The 16,494-nt window shown below is 40.8% G+C and overlaps 1 protein-coding gene across 2 annotated transcripts in view; it reads left to right on the plus strand.

The window, feature by feature from the left end:
• The first annotated feature begins 1,953 nt into the window (after positions 1-1,953).
• The window catches only part of LOC124120343 (roundabout homolog 1-like), a 60,894-nt gene continuing 46,353 nt past the window's right edge, over positions 1,954-16,494 (plus strand). Inside the window, exon 1 of one of the 2 annotated variants that reach the window (XM_046483152.2) lies at positions 1,954-2,151. In XM_046483152.2, coding sequence (XP_046339108.2) covers positions 2,085-2,151 — 67 coding nt within the window. In that variant the 5' untranslated portion in view covers positions 1,954-2,084. The remainder of the gene's footprint in view (positions 2,152-16,494) is intronic. The other variant, XM_046483153.2, reaches the window with a different exon arrangement.

The raw sequence follows: 16,494 nt of genomic DNA on the forward strand, positions 1-16,494 counted from the left end.
TGTGGTACTTCATTCGTTTGCGGCTTTTGATATTTTGCAGGTTTCGTATCATGTCTTTGCTCTCTATTTTTCGAATCGTTTTCTAATTTCATGTGGTGTATCCATTGCCTTGATGTTAAAGCGCGTCCAACATATTTTTTAACATAATTGAGCCATTCAAAATAATAAAACGTCGGTGGTTGGATCCCCTTGTCTCGTTTTAGCATAATACGTTAAAACATGGTGGCTGTTGTTACCGTGCCTGGCGCTTGGGAAAACAAAGGATGGTCGGCTCGGAGTTTGCATAACGTATCTGATTTGCCGCATAATATCTTAATGGGCTAGCACCATAAAACAGGCATAAGTCCCGACAAGGACCAATATACATAAAGGTCCGTGGTCCCGACTAGTATAAGCCGCCACAAGAAGCGTTCCTGAAAAGAAACATTTAAAATGGAAATAGTTGCTTTAATAGTCCGTTTTATTTTGTGTTGGATTTATTGAATTTGAGAGTTATTTAAGGGTGTGTTCTATTTATAATCATTGACAATATACATGAATATATTCATTAAAAATATATATTCATTAAAAATGTCTGACTATTATAGTACAAACATGTTGGTTATTTTCATTATGTCAAAAGAAATGTGTTGTGAAATTAAGGAGGTAATATTTAGCACATATATACTGCATTATACAAATATTGATGAAATTAATAAAATTATACAAATATTGATGAAATTAATAACATGTGATACCAATTTTTGTCTTTGATATCGTTAAATATTTTACATATGCTTTTAGCAGAGATTTCATATGAGTATGGAAAGGGTTTTGTCCCTTTTATGAACATTAAGAATTAAATTTCACGATATCAATATAGCATACAAAAAGCAGCTAAAACCGATACTGTCCTAAACGTGTTCCTCATTGTCTAAAGCACTCTCATTAACTAATCCAAGAACGTTTCAATTCGAATGTCACATGTGCCGTAGTCATTGCAATCAGTATTTGCACAAGGCAATCGTAGAAATAATCCATTCTGAAAGAAGCTTTGGAAGCATGTCCTCACAGGACGAACCCGAGACAGAGTGATATCAGACATGGAGCATTGTTTCCACAGCGTCCTCTCCGGGGCGGAGTGTTACGTTACATCGACCCCCCTCCCCCTCCCCCGGGACCAGATGCCCATCAGTAACATTCCACGGACATCGTGGTATTTTTAAGAGAGAGAGAGAGAGATTACTAGTTTATTTGGAATATGCAAATAATTCGATATACCAAAAGAGAGAGTGTGTGTGAGAGAGAGAGAGAGAGAGAGAGAGAGAGAGAGAAAGAAAGAAAGAGAGATCACTAGTTTATTCGAACTATGCAAATAATTCGATATACCAAGAGAGAGAGAGAGAGAAAGAGAGAGAGAGAGAAAGAGAGAGAAATTAATAATTTTAAAATGATATTTTTTTACTTTACCAGGAAACCTTGTACAAGTCCAGGCTTATGACCTATTTTTTGTTGTTGTAGATACCACGTTAAATGGGCACCCCACGCTGACACAGTCTACTGACGTCGAGCCGACTAACCCTTACAAAAATGTTGTATACTTTTAATGCCAATCCCTCGACAATCAGCCAGATCGCATATTTAGTCGTCATTACGTCATGCGGAGATACTAGATCACGAGGACTATACACGTCAATGTCAATGTATGGACAAAATTGTCCGTTGAAATAATGATTATAACAACATGGACGATAATGAAGATAATAATCACGATAACTATCACATCTTAAGGCTTTATGACAATAGTGCGTCAACATAATCGCACACATGATGTTTACACTAAAGCTTAAATTCGCTTACACCAATAACAGAGCCATGTTTTTTTATCAGCCAGCGTGTACTTCGATAAGCTGTCCAATGAGCTGCATCTTCACCTGGACCTTTCCACGCTGAAGAATCTCTACGCATACACCACAGACAAAACACAAACCCACCCATTCGCGGGGTTTCCTTTGCAAGCATTGAAGGTTTTCAAACGAAAACCAAGTTGCAGAAAGAATCTATCGGAAGGATTATTTCAAGAGAATATTGGATTAACTTTCGGGATGGATTTAACTCAGTGTGTGGCAGTTGTCATTTTGGCGTTCAGCGTTGTGATAGTTCCCGCCACAAGTGAGTTTTTGTTTCTTGTCCTTGGCCGTTACGCCATGCGTCCATCTGGCCATGAGGCTGAACATACCCCCTGGAAGTGATCGAGATTTCATGCCCCTTGTGTTACACATGTAATCTGTCACTGTTGGAAATTGGCTAATCTCACAGCTAAATTTAATGGTTAATATTTTTAAGTTAAATTTTCTCTTATAATGGATTGAATGTAAACCATCACCGTAATGGCCAATGATTGGTCTTTGAACGCAAAATGGTTTCTGTTTAATTGACCACAGCTTAATATACGTGATTCTACTTGTGCCGTACACATTCTATTTGTATGTTTTGTTTTTAAATGAACAGAATTTTCGAAGTAATGTCCAAGTACACGTGTTCCAATCTCCCTTAGTAATTTGCCCCGGAAATCAGGCACCTGCGTAATGTGTTGTACAGCGTGCATGTGTCGTCACGTGTTCTTACCTAAACACACTGAACTGCTGGGTCAGCGTCATATTTTTCATGTACTTATTTATATACATTATGTTCATAAGATGCATACGATGTACGTGTCGGTGCCTTACGATATACTGCAGTACTTGTTACGATATACGTGTTGATCGATCGAGCAGCCTGATGTCTTATGAATATACTGCAGTTCTTGTTACGATATACGTGTTGATCGATCGAGCAGCCTGATGTCTTATGAATATACTGCAGTACTTGTTACGATATACGTGTTGATCGATCGAGCAGCCTGATGACTTATGAATATTCTGCAGTACTTGTTACGATATACGTGTTGATCGATCGAGCAGCCTGATGTCTTATGAATAAACTGCAGTACTTGTTACGATATACGTGTTGATCGATCGAGCAGTCTGATGTCTTATGAATATACTGCAGTACTTGTTACGATATACGTGTTTATCGATCGAGCAGCCTGATGTCTTATGAATATACTGCAGTACTTGTTACGATATACGTGTTGATCGACCGAGCAGCCCGATGTCTTATGAATATACTGCAGTACTTGTTACGATATACGCGTCGAGCAGCCAGGTTCCTTATTAATTATATACTGCACCTGTGAAGATCCGGTTTAGAATTGGTTTTCAGCAAGCCATGCTTGTCGTAAGAGGCGACTAACGGGATCGTGTGGTCAGGCTCGCTGACTTGGTTGATGCATGTTATCGTATCCCAATTACGTGGATCGATGCGTATGTCATCAATCACTGGATTGTCTTGTCGAGACTCGATTATTTACAGAGCGCCGTCATATAGCTAGAATTTGCTGAGTGCGTCGTTAAACGACAAACAAAACAATAATAATGTGGGACGGAAGAAGGAACTTCGAAGGAAAACTTTAGACATTAAATTACCACTTTACGAGAACCATATGGTGCTGACTTAGAAACATAATCACGGCGGATCTGGGATTCGAACCGACGATCATAGGATTCTGATACACAAAAGGGACGCAACTCTGCAAGGCGAATAGTGGCACCTTAGACGACTGGGCCACGTGTGTCCTCAAGTGCATTACAAACCAGATGGCGTGCATGTAATGCATTGTTCTCACATACATACATGTTCTCACACAGACCGAAATAACGCGAGAATAAAGGTCTAGGATGAACATCCGGGTTCCACCAATTCATGACTGCTTACATATCTATACTTGTACCAAGCTTGACTTGAAACACTGGCGCGCCGCACAGCCTAGACTTGCACAAATCTCTAAGACAATTATTATTAGTTTAAATCATAATTTCTAGATTATGTAAATAATAAGAACAAGTTGTCCCTATAAGACTGAAGTACTGTCCACATATCTCTACCTGCCTATTTGGAGGATAGAATTTCTACACATCCATGGACTTTTCTTTCAGTGTAGCCTTGGAGCAAGGCTACGAACAGCCCTACACACTATCATATAACACTTGTGCATTTCACCCTGTGTTTTTCCACATGTTACGCAGATTTTGCATCTTATAATTACCTTTTCGTGTGTCGACAGAACTGCGTTTGTTATAAACCTGTCTGGCTGAAAGTGCGTATCACTATATATACAGTGACTAATAAAGCTGTGTACCGTTACATCTGCTCTTAGGAAACATTGTGGCATGTTGTTGGACAAGGTTCTGTACTCTTGTGCTCTGCTTTCTACCTTGATGAAAGACCGATTAATTTAATCACATGTACAAGTTTCATTGTTTATGCTCGAATGAAAAAAATAAATTATTGCAATTCCCGGAGCATCCCTATAACGATGGTAGCTTCGCGAACATCTGTCAAGACATGACCTTTTTCCTTCTCCGATGTGTGTCAGCAACGTCTTGGTGTTACTCACAGAGCCAGTCAACAGTCACACATGTACAAGCTAGCTACCTTATATGTGTGCCAAATTTACATTACAAGAAACAGGGAGTATATAAAAACAATCTTTGTATCGCCCCCTGCAAGGAGTAACTGCAGCTCTTGCGTTCCTTGGGGTTAGGCGAGGCTTATGTAGTTCCTTTTTTAGCTGTTTCTGTTTTTCAAATTTAGATATAAAGAGATGAGATGTAAAATAATGCTTTGTGTCGGATAACTGTGAAACACACACACGCGCGCGCACACACACACACACATACATACATACATACATACATACATACATACATACATACATACATACATACATACATACATACATACATACATACATACATACATACATACATACATACACACACACACACACACAGACACGCGCGCGCGCACACACACACATACATACACACACACAGACACGCGCGCGCGCGCACACACACATACACACACACATACATACATACATACATACATACATACATACATACATACATACATACATACATACATACATACATACATACATACATACGCGCGCGCGCACACACACACACACACACACACATACATACACACACACAGACACCCGCGCGCGCACGCACGCACGCACGCACGCACGCACGCAGATTGTATGATATCCTGATCAACACCATATGGGATTTACTGCCCAGGGATAACTGACATGTACATGTAGTGTGGGTTAATAACATAATTATCTTTATGAGAAAAATAGGCGGTAATACATTGTATTAGCAGCAGTAGTGATAGTCTCGTGGTAGTTGGTAGTTCTATGGTTATTATCATCACCAATATTACTTTTTTCTTCTGCCATCTGTCAGTAGACAGCCTCCGTGGTCAAGTAGTTGGTATTTATATGGTTTTTATCATCACCAATATTACAATTTTTTCTCCGTCCATCTGTCAGTAGACATCCTCCGTGGTCTAGTAGTTGGTAGTTATATGGTTATATTCATCACCAATATTACTTTTTTCTTCGTCCATCTGTCAGTAGACAGCCTCCGTGGTCTAGTGGTAGAGCGTCCGAGAGCGGAAGGTCTAGGGTTCGATTCCGCGTCATACCAACAGTCTTTGAAAGAAGGAATCCTTTTACCCTGCCTGACGAGTTTTAACCCTGCCTGATGAGTTTTAAGGGTTTAAAACAAGGACTGGAGGGAGTCAGTATACTGTCACTGTTAAACTGCGGCATGGTGTGTCAGTGGCATGCACTATAAATTCCGCATTAGTCCGGACTAGTGCAAGAAGTCACACACACACACACACACACACACACACACACACACACACACACACACACACACACACACACACACACACACACACACACACACACACACACACACACACACACACACACACACACACACACACACACACACACACACACACACACAGCACCCAGCACCCAGCCCCGGAACACATTTATATGCCTTGAAACACTTAATTGCTGTTATGTATAAGATGCTTATCCTCATGGTTAATCCCCATGTTTGTGTACATCGATCGTCTGCCATCATGAACGAGATGTGCAAGTATGTCACTGATGAATTACTGTTTATATTTATATTTATTACTTACTAAATGTCAGGTGACCTTATCTATATAAGCCTTGGTCCAGAGAGATGGAGAGGAAAAGAAAGGTCTTACCCTTAGCCTAGCTAGGGTTAGGCTGGGTGCTCCGGGGCACCTAGATAACAACCACAACCACTATGTGCTGACCTGGCACCGTGTCTTTTGTATGTATATATCTACAGGTATAAAGTAAAACTGTAGATACCGCAAGCCATTGTCTCCAAATTGTAACTTCCTACTGAGAACTATACGTCGGCCCCTTGCATATACGAGTATGCAAATTATACATTAATCAACGTCAGACCAACACGCGTTGTTACAACAAACAAACAAACAAACAAACAAACAAACAAACACACACGTCCGTGCACATCGCTACATAAGTGCAAAAATATTGGATGCGACGTGAAACCCCATTTCACCTCACCTCCTCATCTGTCAGCACTATTAGTAAATCGAGTATGCGGTCTTTCGACGCGACGAGCCAGCCCTTTAACTGGCATTGTAAAGAAAAGTGGTCTTGTGTGACACTGTTTCCCGGAGGTCTGGCTAATATATATTTACCAGACAGAGTTATGGGACGAGTTGAGCAGGACTGTCGAAGTTAAATGTAGCATATCCTAGTGTCTCAAACACAACTCTCTTAACTGACGTACATGATTGTTTTGGAGTCGAAATGATGTAAGTTCCCCCACGCTGACACTAATGTTCCGCCTCATAATGCTGTTTGCTACTTTGGGTTTGTTTGGCTTGAGGAAGCCTTGCTCCAAGGCTACACAGAATATGTCTAGTTATTGTCTCCTTCTATTAGGTAGTACAAGATAAGCTGACAGTTCGCCATGTGACAACTTGTTCTTAAGATTGATTGTTCAACAGACTGGGGTGTACTAAACCTAAGGCACCGAGAACAATGGGGAGTCGGACAACTTGGTAGATGGGATGCATTTCGAAAGCGAGGTCCGCATATTTGCCATGTTTCTACTGAATCTTGTCAATCACATTAATGTCAAAAGGGACAGAGAATTCATTCATATACATGACTTCATTGGATTTAGCAAAAAGGACAAGATCAGGTTTGTTGGTCTGGATAGATTTCAGGCTGTGTACGGGCCTATTCCAAAGAATTTTGTATTTATCATTTTCCGTCACGCCCTCTACATATTCTGGGTCGTACTATGGATGGACCTCTGTGTCAAAACCACATGCATGGCGAGCCACTCCATCATGTTGCTTAAGATACTGTGTTTGTGCCAAAGCTTGGGATCCACTGACATTGTGTTGGACAGTCTCATTAAATTCATTGCATAACCTTCATTTCATATTTACATTCAAGCGAAGGACTTTGCGGGGTTGCTCTGCTGCTTCCTCTTCTTGTTCTTCTTCCTCTTCTTGTTCTTCTTCCCCTTCTTGTTTTTCTTCCCCTTCTTGTTTTTCTTCTTCCTCTTCTTGTTCTCCTTCTTCTTCCCCTTCTTGTTCTTTTCCTTCCTCTTCTTGTTCTCCTTCTTCTTTCTCTTCTTGTTTTTCTTTTTCCTCTTCTTGTCTTGTTCTTCCTCTTCTTGTTCTCCTTCTTCTTTCTATTCTTGTTATTCTTTTTCCTCTTCTTGTCTTGTTCTCCCCCTTCTTGTTCTTCTGTCTTTCTTCCTCTTCTTGTTGTTCTTTTTCCTCTTCTTGTTGTTGTTCTTCCTATCCTTCTTCCTCTTATTGTTCTTGTTCTTCCTCTTCTTTTTCCTCATCTTGTTCTTCTTCTTCCTCTTCTTGTTCTTTTTCTTCCTCTTATTGTTCTCCATCTTCTTTCTATTCCTGTTATTCTTTTTCCCCTTCTAGTCTTGTTCTTTCTCTTCTTGTTCTTCTGTCCTTCTTCCTCTTCTTGTTCTTCTTCTTCCTCTTCTTGTTCTTCTTCTTCCTCTTCTTGCTCTCCTTCTTCTTTCTCTTCTTGTAATTCTTTTTCCTCTTCTTGTCTTGTTCTTCCTCTTCTTGTTCTTCTGTCCTTCTTCCTCTTCTTGTTGTTCTTTTTCCTCTTCTTGTTCTTCTTCTTCCTCTTATTGTTCTTGTTCTTCCTCTGATTTTTCCTCATCTTGTTCTTCTTCCTCTTCTTGTTCTTTTCCTTCCTCTTCTTGTTCTCCTTCTTCTTTCTCTTCTTGTTATTCTTTTTCCTCTTCTTGTCATGTTCGTCCTCTTCTTGTTCTCGTGATCTTCTTCCTCTTCTTGTTGTTCTTTTTCCTCTTCTTGGTCTTGTTCTTCCTCTTCTTCTTACTCTTATTGTTCTTCTTGTTCTTCCTCTGATTTTTCCTCATCTTGTTCTTCTTCCTCTTCTTGATCTTTTTCGTCCTCTTCTTGTTCTCCTTCTTCGTTCTCTTCTTGTTATTCCTTATCCCCTTCTTCTCTTGTTCTTCCTCTTCTTGTTCTCCTGTTCTTCTTCCTCTTCTTGTTCTCCTTCTTCCTCTTCTTGTTCTTCTTCTTACTCTTGTTCTCCTTCTTCTCTCTCTTCTTGTTATTCCTTTTCCTCTTCTTGTCTTGTTTTTCCTCTTCTTGTTCTTCTGTCCTTCTTCATCTTCTTGTTGTTCTTTTTCCTCTTCTTGTTCTTCTTCTTCCTCTTATTGTTCTTGTTCTTCCTCTGATTTTTCCTCATATTGTTCTACTTCTTCCTCTTCTTGTTTTTTCTTCCTCTACCTGTTCTTGTTCTTCCTCTCTTTTTTCCTCATCTTGTTCTTCTTCTTGTTCTTTTTCTTCCTCTTACTGTTCTTCTTATTCTTCCTCTTCTTCTTCCACTTCTTGTTCTTCTCCCTCTTCCTGTTCTTCTTCGTCTTCTTCTTCCTCTTCTTCTCCTTCTTCTTCCTCTTCTTCTTCCCCTTCTTGTTGTTCTTCTTCACCTTTCTGTTGTTCTTCTTCTTCTCATTGTTCTCCTTCTTCTTCTTCTTGTTACCCCAGGCGCCATAATGGGGGGACTAGGCTCTGGCACAAACGGCAGTCTCAGCATGTTTAATTCAAGTTGTTCACAAAACGAATTGCTTTTCCTTTATTACACATCTGAATGTACGTAAATCTGGCTTTAAACGAATTTACAAGCGTTGCAAGGATCATCTCATTGATGTAGACAGACAGGTACCTCCCTTAACTGCCTGAACTCATTCATCTGGATTTGGATCATAATGATGCCTTCAACAGTGTGTGTATGTGTGTGTGTGTGTGTGTGTGTGTATGTGTGGGGTGTGCTTATGTGTGGCGTGTTTGGTATGTGTGCGTGGTGTGTGTGTGACGTGTGTGTATGTGATGTGGTATGGGGTGTGTGATGTGGTTTGGGGTGGGTGTGTGGCAATTTGTAACATTGAATCACCAGGTGAAGGGGCAATATAACATTGAATCATCTGGTGAAGGGGCAATATGTAACATTGAATCATTTGGTGAAGGGGCAATATGAAACATTGAATCATCTGGTGAAGGAGCAATATGAAACATTGAATCATCTGGTGAAGGAGCAATATGAAACATTGAATCATCTGGCGAAGGAGCAATATGTAACATTGAATCATCTGGTGAAGGAGCAATATGTAATGTTGAATCATCTGGTGAAGGGGCGATATGTAATATTGAATCATCTGGTGAAGGAGCAATATGTAACATTGAATCATCTGGTGAAGGGGCGATATGTAACATTGAATCACCAGGTGAAGGGGCAGTATGTAACATTGAATCATACGGTGAAGGGGCAACATGTAACATTGAATCATCTGGTGAAGGGGCAATATGTAACATTGAATCACCTGGTGAAGGGGCAGTATGTAACATTGAATCACCCGGTGAAGGGGCAGTATGTAACATTGAATCATATGGTGAAGGGGCAATATGTAACATTGAATCATCTGGTGAAGGGGCGATATGTAACATTGAATCACCAGGTGAAGGGGCAGTATGTAACATTGAATCATACGGTGAAGGGGCAACATGTAACATTGAATCATCTGGTGAAGGGGCAATATGTAACATTGAATCACCTGGTGAAGGGGCAGTATGTAACATTGAATCACCCGGTGAAGGGGCAGTATGTAACATTGAATCATATGGTGAAGGGGCAACATGTAACATTGAATCATCTGGTGAAGAGGCAATATGTAACATTGAATCACCCGGTGAAGGGGCAGTATGTAACATTGAATCATACGGTGAAGGGGCAACATGTAACATTGAATCATCTGGTGAAGGGGCAATATGTAACATCGAATCGCCAGGAGAAGGGGTGATATGTAACATTGAATCACCTGGTGAAGGGACAATATTTTACAATGAATCACCTGGTGAAGGTGCTGGAAATATCCCCAAATCACTTTTATATTCCTAGTAGATAGTAGTATTGTAACATACAGCCTCACGTGTCCTCACGTAGGCATGCCATGCTTCACCTACCATTATGCTACCTACGTGTGTAACATTTTGGTATCTATTTCTAAATTAGTTTATCACCAGGAGGGTTTTCATCTCTGCCAATGCAGCCCTGTCTCAAATGGAGATACCTCTGCAATATCAACTACCATGGGCTTCACATTCTGTCACTTACCATGAAGACATTCAGGCTTCCTCTGCTTCATGTTAGCCTGACACCTGATGCTGATGCTGGTATAACTACAACCGCTGGCTGATGTAACACCTGCCCCTGCCCGTGCCATCAATATGGGCGTGGTTCAGTTTCATTGTCTTCTCTGCTTGCCGTCAGAATTCTCACAGCACACGTGTTCTCTATCACATTTTTTTTGCCATATTTTACTTTTCAGGTATTTCTGTCATTTTTATCCCTAGCCACAAAGCACAGTAAATATTCCTATTCTGTTCATCCAATATATGCTTACTTTGTCATAATAGATTTCAAAGCCTATTCGTGAATAGTAGTCTCCATTTAGGAATAATGCCGTAAAGCTCGAGAAAGCTGATCTCTGATTGGCTGATGTCGATTTCCTGTTTGAAAATTTCACTGGACCGTCAAAGTTCGCGAACAGTCGTTCTGACGTGACCTGTAGTGGGATGTCCTGAGATCTTTAAGAGAGGATTCAGATCTGATTTTAATGAGAGGGGAACTCATCTTTCCCCAGTCATACCCTATTTCATCTTGTGTTCGCCCCAATTTTCTCTTTTTAACATTCTTCCTTTCTAATTAAAAAGTTTTCAATACCATTTCTACACTTAAATATGATTATGTATTCAACTTGTATTTCGTACTCCATTACGTGTTCTCGTCGCAGTGAAGTTTAGTGCCGTTAAGTTTTCCACCCTCCCCTTAACTCACTCACTCACTACCTCAGTACTCTGAACGTCTGGATCTTCTAGGCAGGCTGACACCGACACAATCTATTCATCAAATACCTGGCACGCACGTCTCTACCACCCACACCCTGTACATCAACGACGGAGGTCCAGGCAGCGCCTCAGATAAGATATGTATCGATAAGGCACTACATGTGTGTTTGCAAAGTCATAGGAAGCGCCTATTAGCGCCCCCCCCCCCCCCCCCCCCCCCCCCCCACACACACACACACGGTATCGCTAAACGATCTCCCTAGCAATATCGATTATCACTGGTTATGTAGATCAATGTTGATAAATAAAGGCGACAAAATCCTTTTTATCAAAAAAGAAATAAGTTTATTTACAAAAATCGGAGTCAATTGTACGATTCCGACTATATCATAAACATGTGTTTATGAATCACAATCAAATAGTGATAATGCCAGGTGTTCGCGAATAGGTGAGCTTATCCTGCCGTCACAAACACATGCAAAGGCAAGTCATTCGTTCACATGAAAAAAACACACGTGAATATATGGTAAAGCTCAAAATAAGAAATTCAAGACAATAGTTGAGCATGACCAGTTTAATCATTCAAGGTTGTATACAATGCAAGGAGGCGATATATTCATTAACACGTGGGTTGTCCACAACACATTACGTAACACTAATGAATATAATTATGTTTTACTCCTAACTGGCGTCCCCCGGGCAGGCTAGGTTCCCACTGGAACATCTTTGTTGTACGAGCCGATGACCCGGAAAGATTCGGGTTTGAAAAGGTCTTCAGCAACCCATGCTTGCCGTAAGAGGCGACTATGCTTGTCGTAAGAGACGACAAACAGTATCGGGTGGTCAGGCTCATGTCGTCAGGCATCGTACCTCGATGATTTGGAACATGGTTCATGTCAATTGTATTTATCACCTAAACGCGTGTAATGTGGAGCAATAGAACAATCCGATGACTACGATACAATTTATCAAGACGAACGTTAAAGTCTATCCAAGCATATTGTCGTACGAAATAAACTAAACTATATGTCCTCTGTCTCATAGTGTCTGTATATATTGTATCTCACGTATGTAACAATCTCATTAAAATAAGATCTTAGTTCTCGCTACCTCTAAACAAAGATCTGAGGACATCTCATTATGGGTCACGTCAGACCGACCTTGCGCGAGCTTTGACCGACCAAATGAAATGACTGACAAGAAGTCAACATTAGCAAATCAGAAGGCCGCTTTCTCATGCTTTACGGCACTAATTTCAAATTGGCGACAATGCTTCGAAACATATTTTGACAAATTCTCGATAAAAAAAATAATTGAAACATGAACGAAAGAACATTCTGGAATCGCTAATAGATGGTCTAGATTGTATGGATTCAGTTGTTAAGCCCTTAACTATCGTTCGGAATACCCTCTGTTAAAGTTTTCGAGGATGCATGATTAGAAATCTCATTCCGACTGTCACTTTCATAATCTGGTAAGCGACGCCCTGATTGGTAGGATGAAAGGTCGTTCTGACGTGACCCCTAATGGGATGTCCTCAGATCTTTGTTTAGCGTTAGCAAGGACTAGGATCTGATGTTAATGAGATTGATCTTGATGTCATAAATGTGCAAATGACGTCGCCTAGCAAGAACTACTTTCAATCACCACATATCAATACAATGCCATCCTGCTGGACAAACTATTGAGGAACGTTCCCAATAGGCGACATCAATTGCTGCAAGTCATGTGTCACTATATTATGTATTGAGCGGTTCTCTCACTACACTAGATGCATCCTACGTCTATTTTACTGAATTATATTCCCCCTTAAACGTCCATTATTTTATGAATTATATTAAAGGATAAGAGGCTATTGCACTCACGTGTTTTAGTCATTTGGCGCTGTATGATAATTTAGGCAGTTCACTCAAAAATTGTTTACATACGCTACCTCATTGAATGTAATTACGTCTTTAAGATCCGCTGAAGAGGTTGTTTTCCTCCAGTATTACTCTCAGCAGAGGCCATAATACTTTTTTTTATCCCTAAAGTAGAATAATTACGATATTCACAAGGGTAATAATCTCTATTTATGAAATGTCTCTCTGACCCAGACTGCTGCGATATAGCTGGAATATTCATGTGTAATAGCATCCTCATTGACTCCCCTTATTACCTGATCAAAACATTTACATCCACATCGTGATGACCGAAGGCACGAAGTGGCGTAAGATGAGTTAAAGAGTTATTTCAATGACATTTGTCATTATGATTAGGCTAACTGCAAGCTACGTACTACACTGCCGGACAAAAGAAAGTATACACTTGAAAAACTGAATTTGACCAGAACATTACAAACGTTACTAGGCTGAAAGGCCCGTGAAGATCCGGGGGAGAATAGGTCTTCAGCCATGCTTGCCGTAAAAGGCGACTATGCTTGTCGTAAGAGGTGACTAACGGGATCGGGTGATCAGGCTCGCTGACTTGGTTGATGCATGTCATCGTATCCCATTTGCGTAGATCGATGCTCATGATGTCAATCACAGGATTGTCTGTTCCATACTCGATTATTTACAGACCGCTTTCATATAGCTGGAATATTGCTGAGAGCAGCGTTAAGCAACAAACAAACAAACAAACCAAACCAGGTTGAACACTGAAACACTGCAAACTTAAGGTCCAAGCCACAACTACGATACCCGTATCAAATATATCTCCATCGGGTAACTATTTCTTGTTTGTTTTATTTCCAGACAGACAGACAGACAGACAGACAGACAGACAGACAGACAGACAGACAGACTCGGTACTTCAGGCCACCGGCCCATAATACAATGGAAATATACTGTATATATCTATTTGCATACTGGGTAGATTTACTAATGATTTACCGTTTTCAGCTGACATAAGTCTTATAAAATTCTTTATATCGAGGGAGGGGTAACGAGACGCTTGGGAAAAGAGTTTCTTCTTGCTTTAGAATACTGGTCACAAATCATAAGAACATGGAATTCATCTTCAACATGGTTATGTCCCTTCGAAAAACAGAAAGTGCAGACACGTTCATTATATGGGGTGTTGTTGTGACGCCCCAGTTCAACAGCAAGTCTGAAATTATTACACCGGAACATGGCTATAAGTCTACGTTGGTAAGAAGACATATCACAAGTAATATATGATTCCATATTTAGTAATGACCTGTTTTATTTTCAGCCACCATCAACCATACTATACTTTCTTTTCCCCCGATGTTTATGTGCTTAGGAACTGTTATGTAATACACATGTGGTTTATTTTGTCCAAGGACATCACATGTTTCAAGGTAGCTTGCTTCTTAACCTTGAACGTAGTGTAAGGGGAAAACACATACCGTTTCTGACAAAAGACAGCTGGACACTGAATATGCCAAACTGCCAAATGTGCTTGAAGACAAGGGGTATTGTGTGGGAATGATTCACCGGTATATGAGATCACATCCAGATAGCTTCCGCCTGTTGCTGTACCAACCACTGTAATATTAGATCCCTGACTTATTAGATCCTTGATGCAATACAATGCAGTCTGGAACCGATATCTCATTGCAGTCGGAGAGACGTCACAAAGCATACGTTAGAAGGAATACCATGGGAGCATCATGTTAGAATAATCAATTTTGAATGTGGCGTTGCTTCAGCAGCTAATACCAGATGTGGGAGATATTCACATTGCTCTGCCAGATATTCATTTCCTCATCTCTCTATCTTTTTTTTACTAGCTTTAATGTTTGCTTTGAGTTGCCAGGAGACTTCAAGCCGTGCGCGTAATATGAAATGAAATGTTTACTGAAGAATATGAGCGCGCGTGTGTGTGTGTGTGCGTGCGTGCGTGCGTGCGTGCGTGCGTGCGTGCGTGCGTGCGTGGGTGCGTGCGTGCGTGCGTGCGTGCGTGCGTGGGTGTGTGTGTGCGTGCAATAGATTGTTTAAGGGAATATACATTGTTTGTGATGTGAACTTCGTTCTTTTTAAACTGGCTAGGCACGTGACGTGTTTGTTTACAGTTATAATATTTACTGGTGATAGTTTTATTACAATTAAGATCCTTCTAGATGGGAACATTTGCTGGGAATTGCACTATATAGTGTGACTGCCTCCGCCCCCTACAGCAAACCCAGCTTTGCAATCTCGTTACAATCAGATCAACTGCACTCAGTGATAACTTTCCTAAAATCCTTCCTACTTAGTTATCCCCCGCCGCGCGAAAGCGCGAAGCGGGGGATATAGTATTCACGACCGTCCGTCCGTCCGTCCGTCCGTACGTCCCACCTGTTTGTTGCCGCGATATCTCAAGAACTAAACACTGGATTGTCTTCATATTTGGAACTATGGTGTATATACAGACTCCGCAGACACCAGTCGGTTTTGGTGACCTTGATCCCATTTTCAAGGTCACAGCAGACAAATCTGCTTTTAGAGTTGGAAAACGGTGTTGCCGCGATATCTCAAGAACTAAACACTGGATTGTCTTCATATTTGGAACTATGGTGTATATACAGACTCCGCAGACACCAGTCGGTTTTGGTGACCTTGATCCCATTTTCAAGGTCACAGCAGACAAATCTGCTTTTAGAGTTGGAAAACGGTGTTGCCGCGATATCTCAAGAACTAAACACTGGATTGTCTTCATATTTGGAACTATGGTGTATATACAGACACCGCAGACACCAGTCGGTTTTGGTGACCTTGACCCCATTTTCAAGGTCACAGCAGGCAAATCTGCTTTTGGAGTTGGAAAACGGTGTTGCCGCGATATCTCAAGAACTAAACACTGGATTGTCTTCATATTTGGAACTATAGTGTATATACAGACTCCGCAGACACCAGTCGGTTTTGGTGACCTTGATCCCATTTTCAAGGTCACAGCAGGCAAATCTGCTTTTAGAGTTGGAAAACGGTGTTGCCGCGATATCTCAAGAACTAAACCTCTCGATTGTCTTCATATTTGGAACTATGGTGTATATACAGACACCGCAGACACCAGTCGGTTTTGGTGACCTTGACCCCATTTTCAAGGTCACAGCAGGCAAATCTGCTTTTGGAGTTAGAAAACGGTGTTGCCGCGATATCTCAAGAACTAATCGCTGGATTGTCTTCAGATTTG

Source organism: Haliotis rufescens, unplaced genomic scaffold (genome assembly GCF_023055435.1).
Source record: "Haliotis rufescens isolate VD_foot unplaced genomic scaffold, xgHalRufe1.0.p SCAF_18, whole genome shotgun sequence".
Classification (NCBI taxonomy): Eukaryota; Metazoa; Mollusca; class Gastropoda; order Lepetellida; family Haliotidae; genus Haliotis; species Haliotis rufescens.